The sequence below is a fragment of the Salvelinus alpinus genome, chromosome 35, assembly GCF_045679555.1.
Source record: "Salvelinus alpinus chromosome 35, SLU_Salpinus.1, whole genome shotgun sequence".
NCBI lineage: Eukaryota > Metazoa > Chordata > Actinopteri > Salmoniformes > Salmonidae > Salvelinus > Salvelinus alpinus.
In genome coordinates, this window is record NC_092120.1 from 25,313,208 (window position 1) to 25,320,563 (window position 7,356).

A 7,356-nucleotide genomic window follows, 5' to 3' on the forward strand; every position below is an offset into this window, starting at 1 on the left:
TGACCCCCAAAACGATGCTCTCAAACTTTTTCAGTAGATTGGATTTTGGAGACTCCATGGAAGAGCTAGTGGGAGATATGGGTGTCCTACTGTTCTCATTTTATTTTACCTTTATTTATACAGGTTTTTCTCATTGAGATAACATTTATTTTCCAAGAGAGACCTGGTCCAATAGCAGCAGAGGGAACAATGTTTCAGACAAAACAACTTACATACACTAACACAACATTAAACAAAACTATAAAAACACACATACAGTACAACAATTACATATTACATTAAAAACACGAAACTCTTGACTAAAAACAGCTGTCCTAAAAACAATTACACTGTTCTGTGATATATACATCGATCAAGTGTTTAAACTCCACCAATGAAACTAGATCATCAAATTTTTAAATGTTCAGGAGAGAATTCCAGGACCATGGAGCTAAGTAACTAAAACTATTTCTACCATGACCTGTTCTAAGTTCGAAGCAAATGAGAATGGGACCGTAATTGATATTTATTTACCGACCTGACTAAAAAAGAACAGAGATAAAATGGTATTTTACCCAATATGGCCTTATAAATCAGTGTACAGTATACCAGTGTTAACGCCTACGCAAGGTCAATGATGACCAGCCAACAGCGCTGTAGAGATCACAATGAGACATTTTTGATTTGTAATGAACCTGAGGGCTACATGATACACTGAATCAAGTACTCTCAGGGTAGTGGTTGAGGCCTGCATATATATAACATCACTAAAATCTAAAACCGCCAGTAATGTACATCGTACCAGCTCCTTCCTGGCCTCAAAAGAAAAACAAGCCTTATGCCGGTAATAAAAACCTATTCTCAGCTTGAGCTTCCTTATCAAGTTCTCTACATGTACAGTGAAGCTCAGCTTATCATCAACCCACACACCCAAATATTTGTACACTTTAACTTGCTCTATAGTATGTCCGGCCAATGTAACAATGACATGATTAGTAATATGCCTGGCATTTGAAAATACCATGCATTTTGTTTTACCCGAATTTCGAACCAGCTTAAAATCATACATATTCTGTTGTATGATGTTAAATGTTCTTTGGGCATTTTCAAAAGCTAAAGATAAACTACTACCACTTGAATAAAGAACAGTATCATCTGCATAAAAATGAACATCTGCTGTTTCAATAAGATCCCCAATGTTGTTGATATACAAAATGAACAACAGTGGGCCAAAATATAACCTTGCGGAACACCTGAGCACACCTCTATGGACTGAGATTTACAACCATCCGCCATTACACATTGTGTACGATTTGATAGATCATTTATAAACCAATCTAGAGCATGACCAGTAATTCCACAACATTTTAACCTTTGCACTAATACAGCATGGTCCACGGTGTCAAAAGCCTTCGACAAATCAATAAAGACAGACACACAATGTAACTTCTTATCAAGAGCACAGTGGATGTCATTTAAAACCTTCAATGTTGCTGAAACAGTGCTGTGGCCAGACCTAAAACCTGATTGCATTCCATTTAAGATGTTGCTCTCCAGACAGGAGTTCCAAACTACCAGAATGCTTATTCTGCATTGGAGGTGATGGGACATGTGGAGGGTACTGTAGGCCAAAACAAAACGAGGCAGGATCTTCATAGTAGTTGAAGTCATACAGGCTACCACTTGCTCCCATAACCCTACCCCATATCCCTACTCAAAACCTGCTCCTCTAGCCTGCTTATGTTTGTCACCACCCTGATCAATATCGATCTTCAAAACCGCAGTCACACCCTTACTGAAGAAACCCAACCTTGACCAGGATATCATATCCAACTACAGGCCCATCTCCAACCTCCCCTTCCTCTCCAATAGGAAGAAATGCATCACTATTGGAGAGTCCAGATCGGAGTAGTCTGCAGACATGCGGCATCCCACAGGGGTCAGTGCTGTGGCCTATTCTGTTTTTAATTTACGTGCTCCCTCTCGGGCCAAATCCTCAGAGACTAACATCAACTGCTACGCTAACGATACCCAGGTTTACATTAACACCAAACTGGACACCATCTCCGCTCCAGTAAAACTCAGCAGCTGCCTAGGGCATGGATGAGAGAGAACTTTCTTCAGTTGAACAGTAGCAAGACTGAGGCTATGCTTATTGGGACACCCAAGCAGGTCACCAGTGCTGGAAACATCTTCCCTACAATCAACGGCCAGGCCATCTATCGGTCCTCTCATCTCCAACCTGGGAGTCAAGTTTGATACTTTTATGTCCTTCGATGCCCACATAAAAAAATATGTTATAACATTTTTCCTTCTAAAAAACATTGCCTGGGTCATACATCACTCTCCTAGACAGATGCAGAGAAACTCATCCACGCCTTTATCATCTCTCGGAACGACTAACTAATCAAGAACAGTGCTGCCAGGGACCAGGACCAAGAAGTCAGACCATATCACCCCGAACCTGGTCCAACTCCACTGGCTACCGGTCAACTACAGGATCGACTTTAAAATCATCCTGCTTGTATTTAAAGCCTTGAACGGATTGAGCCCCACCTACATCACCGACCTCACCGAGCAATCTCCGCTCTAGCCAATCCCTACTGCTTCAAGTCCCCAAGACACGTCTCCGAACTATGGAGAACAGAGCCTTCTGCTCCCTTTGAAATACTCTCCCTGTCCATCTGAACTTTTTTTAAACGGGCCTTGAAGCCCAATTCTACAGACTCCATCTCATAGTCCTAGTCCCATCTGAAAGGTATTTAGCGCCATCCCACTATTGCTATTTTACCTGCCTTGATTCTAAATGTGTTTTATTGCGGAATGGCTGTGGATGTTTGGCCTTTTCTGTGCCTCCTTGAGGACCGACGGGAGATGGGGGACCCACATAATCAATAGAAACTCAGAGCAGGGTGGGATGCTGGAGCCTCAGACACCCTCGAAGCCTGATGTGAGGGAGCCCGGGGGTAGAGGTGTGTGGTAGAAACTCCCTGAGCTGGAAACTCAGGAGACAGGGTAGATGATGGAGCAGGAAATCTCTGGAAGCAGGTGGGCGAAACGGTTTGTCAGCAGGATGTCCAGCTCAGACATTCCTCAATAAACTGAGTTTCCACATTGGAAATTTGGCCGGTCAATATTATCCTGGAACTGTGCAAAATAGGTGCAGCTCCTACATGGGATGAAACCTTCCAAGGCTACAGTGAACGTGGTAGCCGCCAATCTGGAAAAAAACATGATCATTACACAGGTGCACCTTATGCTGGGGACAACAAATGGCCACTAAAATGTGCAGTTTTGACAAGGCCACAGATGTCTCAGGTTGAGGGAGTGTGCAATTGTCATGATGACTGTCCACCAGAGCTGTTGCCAGATAATTTAATATTAATTTCTCTACCATAACGTTGTTTTAGAGAATTTGGCAGGACGCTTAACCGGCCTCACAACCGCAGACTACGTGTAACCATGCCAGCCCAGGACCTCCTCATCCTGCTTCTTCACCTGCGGGATCATCTGAGACCAGCCACCCAGACAGCTGATGAAAGTGTGGGTTTGCACAACCAAACAATTTCTGCACAAACTGTCAGAAACCATCTCAGGGAAGCTCATCTGCATATTCGCCATCCTCAGCAGGGTCTTGACCTGGCTCCAGTTTGGCGTCATAACTGACTTCAGTGGGAAAATGCTCACCTTCGAAGGCCACTGGCACGCTGGAGAAGTGCGCTCTTCACGGATGAATCCCAGTATGACATCGTGTGGGTAAGCAGTTTGCTGATGTCAACGTTGTGAACAGAGTGCCCCATGGTGGCAGTGGGGTTATGGTATGGGAAGGCTTAAGCTACGGACAATGAATACAACTGCATTTTATTGACGGCACAGAGATACCGTGACGAGATCCTGAGGCCCATTATCGTGCCATTCATCCACCGGCATCACCTCATGTTTCAGCAAGATAATGCACGGCCCCATGTCCCAGTTCTTCCATGGCCTGCATACTCATCAGACAGCTACCACTTCCAATTCAAATGAGCTTGAAAAAAGTGAATGACATTTGTTTTGTGACTACAGCGCCAACGCAAATATAGAGACACGTTCTAATTGAGCTAGGCGTCAAAGTGGACAACCCGCCCGCACGGCTTCGGTTGGGTCATTATAATTCAAAACAATACATTCACACTCGCCTTTGAGTTTAGACCGTCTGTTTTTAGACTCTCCATAATTATGTGCACTGCTCACCTTTCAAGTTTCAATGTCATTTGCTAGTAATGTTCTAGAGTAATGATGCAAGTTTTATCAGAAGGTCAACTACAGTAGCATGCATGGTCTGTATAAAATACAGCAGGCTCGCTAGCTAGCTTCATTTACTTAAGATCTTAACTTTCTAGGTCTTTCAACTAGAAAGGCTTGCTGTCGGTGGTGCTGAAATCAATGGTTGAAATGCTGCAAGCAGAATCTATCAACAAACGCTAATTATTTGTGATGCATACTATTTTAATTAACTTTAAAAAAACACAGCAATACTTTATTACACAGTATCTCTTTAGTAAACAAAAAATACAATAACACATGCACTTAAAGCACAAACTGCACCCTGTACATTTTCAGAGACAATTTGATATAATGGAATTTTTAAGTGAATGGAATAATCAGTGCATCAATGCTGGATTACGAATCAATCCAATGTTTTTCTTGTTAAAGAAATACGCAATTTTCTGAAAATGAGATGTATGCAAATAAAACGCTTGAACCTTATTGCCTAACACTAACAGAGGGGGGTAGCCTGTTGCGATCTCAAAACGGAACTGTCTATTTATGAAGCAGGCAGAAAATGACACGCTTCAGAGCTATTATTATTGCCCTCAAATAGTATTTTGTGCACACTTCAGTAGAAAGTGTCAGGTCAAGTCCATGGTAAGAAGTTACAGTGCAGTGCCAGGCCCATAAGCCAATAGGAGATGAAGTACCCTAGAATCCATCGTGTGGGAATAGAGCATGTCTTCCAGCGGGACAGTAGATGAACAATGGGGTTTTGGGGTAAGTACAAGAAGACAGTCCTAGGTGTCCCCCGCTGCTGCCCCTTATTGTATGTGGGTGGTGACCTTCGCTGAAGGAGGGGCTCGTAGAGTAAGAGCAGGTGGGCACTGATCCAGAAAGGTACAGGGGAGGAGGAAGACAGAAACCGGGTCAAAACCTGGAGAAATCAGTAAAAGAGAATAACATTAACGGACTAGACGAGCTGCCGGTATTTCATAGAAATCTTCAAACGCAGCAATTTGTTTAACATAGTGACTGTTGTTCCCCCACTAGACCTAAATCCCCTTACATAAACATTTTCCACTGATTAGTTCCTTACCTGCACATGCATGCAGAATGTTCCAAATCCGAGGAGCATTGTAGCATGCACCACATACAAAAACACCCTGGGGCTGTAAAATCCAGGTGTGGGTTTGTCTGGACGTTTATTTGCCCCTCCGTCCCACAGCCCCAGTCTCAGACACCTGGCTGGGTTAGCCCTATAGTATATGTAGGCCGCCGCTATGCCCAGAGTTGCCATGGGCAGCGCCAGCAGGAAGTTGGGTATCTGCTTAAGCTGGAAGTAGCGCAGGAAGCCCACATCCCAATACACATCCTGGATATGAGAGTAGAGCAAGGGGAGGGGTCGCAGGCACCAGAGGGGTGGGGGCGCGTTTTCGTCAGGGACCCTGTAGCCTTTATCCTCAGCAAGCTGGATGAGGGCAGGGGAAACCTGCTCCAAGGAGAGGGAGGGTGTACAGAACACCCTGTACCCATAGTACTGGAAGACCAAGAAGGGGAGCGCAATAACTGCTGTGCCCAATGCAGCCGTGAACAGGAGACGAGCGACGATCCAGGTGTAGTGGAGGCATTTGTGGTGCCTGTTATTGTCCTTACGCAGTCCCCAGATCTTAGACAGGGCCTGTTGCAGGGGCAGATACAGCAAGAATCCTACATTCACAAGTCCATTGGCTCTCGCAGCAGTAGCTATACTCAGAGCCAGGCAGGCTCTGAGGGTGTATCCTCTCTCAAGGAGAAAGAGGCCACCGAAGGTCAGTGCAGCAAACAGGCTCTCTGAGTAACCAGCCATCATGAAGACATTGGCAGGGGTGAGACAGTAGAGCAAACTTGAGACTAGAGCAAGACGCCGGTCCTGCAGCACCACACGGCCGAGTCCATATAGTGCTACCACACTCAGCAGGAAGAGGGCGCTGTTACCCAAGGCAACAGCCAGTAGCAGGCGCCCACGCAGTGTAAGACAGCCACTGAGGGGCCGTAGTATAGTCTCTGCAAGCCCCCGCAGTATGACAGGGAACAGGGGGAAGAAGGCGTAGTTGTGCTCATACAGGTAACCCCTCTCAGCAATGAAGAGGAAATGCTCTGCATCCCAGTGGGAAAGGCCCCCTAGAAACCATTGCACTGCAGGGTCCAGAAGCCTAGGCTCCTCTGCACGTGGAGGAGTGAATGCATCAGCTTCGTGATCTGGGATTGCAGCATTTAGGAGAGCCTGAAAGGGAGGCATAGCAAACATGAGATGACAAGCACACACCAATGACACTTTTCAAATTGATTAACATCCATGTCCTCCAGTCTGTGGACGTCATGTTGTCGTTAACCAACAACTATTGAAAATAAATACATTATTATTACTGACCTGTATTAGTAGTGACAAGCCTCTTGTGGTGGCGGCGAATTGCAGAACCGTCTTCACGTCCATCTGTCATTACAATGAACAGCCTTTCCCATAACAATATCTAGCGCGAGCTAGCTTGGTGTGGATGGAACGAAGGCAACACAATTTTCAATTTTCAGCCTCTACAAACACTCGAAATAGACGGTGGCAAACGGGACGAAACGTTGACATTCACACACGGTCTATTTTTTGCTTTAAAAAAATGAAACGTTACACATATCTTTACCTTTTGATTAGAGGAGCCAGGTCAAAACCCTAGACATTAAGGTCAGAAACCTTCATATTCTATTGTTGGAACTGGTTGGTCCGCTATATTTTACTTCCGGTGGAATTTTCTTTATTTCAAAATAAAAGTTCGAGTGAAAAAGATCGTCTCCAGCTGTTAGAGGGGAATAATATTTGCTTTGAATGATCAGTTATCATTATTGCATAATGAAATACTACAATAACTTATGACCTTAAATAAATATACTAATTACGTTACCATATAAATTATAGATTTATCATTTATCTACAATCGACTAGTTTGTCTTGATTCAAATCCTAGAAACTAGTCAGTCATAACCAAGGAAGCTGAGACAAAGGGGATTGCACACCAGTGTGCAGGATTTTATCCCAGCCCAGTTCTAACATAATAACCTGATTCAGTTTATCAAGCTTGACGATAAGTTGAA

At 44.3% G+C, this 7,356-nt stretch overlaps 1 protein-coding gene across 3 annotated transcripts; it reads right to left on the bottom strand.

The window, feature by feature from the left end:
- Window positions 1–4,449: 4,449 nt before the first annotated feature.
- Window positions 4,450–7,002, bottom strand: LOC139564369 (GPI mannosyltransferase 2-like). 3 transcript variants are annotated; one of them, XM_071383845.1, is made up of 4 exons: window positions 6,909–7,002; window positions 6,644–6,753; window positions 5,330–6,496; window positions 4,450–5,167 (listed from the first exon to the last, which is right to left on the bottom strand). In XM_071383845.1, exons 2-4 carry the CDS (start codon window positions 6,704–6,706, stop codon window positions 4,877–4,879), a joined length of 1,521 nt encoding a protein of 506 aa, XP_071239946.1. In that variant the 5' UTR covers window positions 6,707–6,753; window positions 6,909–7,002; the 3' UTR covers window positions 4,450–4,876. The 3 variants fall into 3 exon arrangements, with proteins under 3 accessions (XP_071239946.1, XP_071239947.1, XP_071239945.1); XM_071383846.1 differs by having other exon boundaries at window positions 4,450–5,117; window positions 6,644–7,002; XM_071383844.1 differs by having other exon boundaries at window positions 6,644–7,002.
- Window positions 7,003–7,356: the final 354 nt, after the last annotated feature.

Bases quoted from the DNA above. Each gene is read 5' to 3' on its own strand.
- LOC139564369 (XM_071383845.1), bottom strand. From the start codon at position 6,706: ATGGACGTGAAGACGGTTCTGCAATTCGCCGCCACCACAAGAGGCTTG. The intron at 6,497-6,643 runs GTCAGTAATAAT...CCTCCCTTTCAG, and splicing joins GCTTGTCACTACTAATACAG to GCTCTCCTAAATGCTGCAAT. The intron at 5,168-5,329 runs GTAAGGAACTAA...TGATTTCTCCAG, and splicing joins CATTCTGCATGCATGTGCAG to GTTTTGACCCGGTTTCTGTC.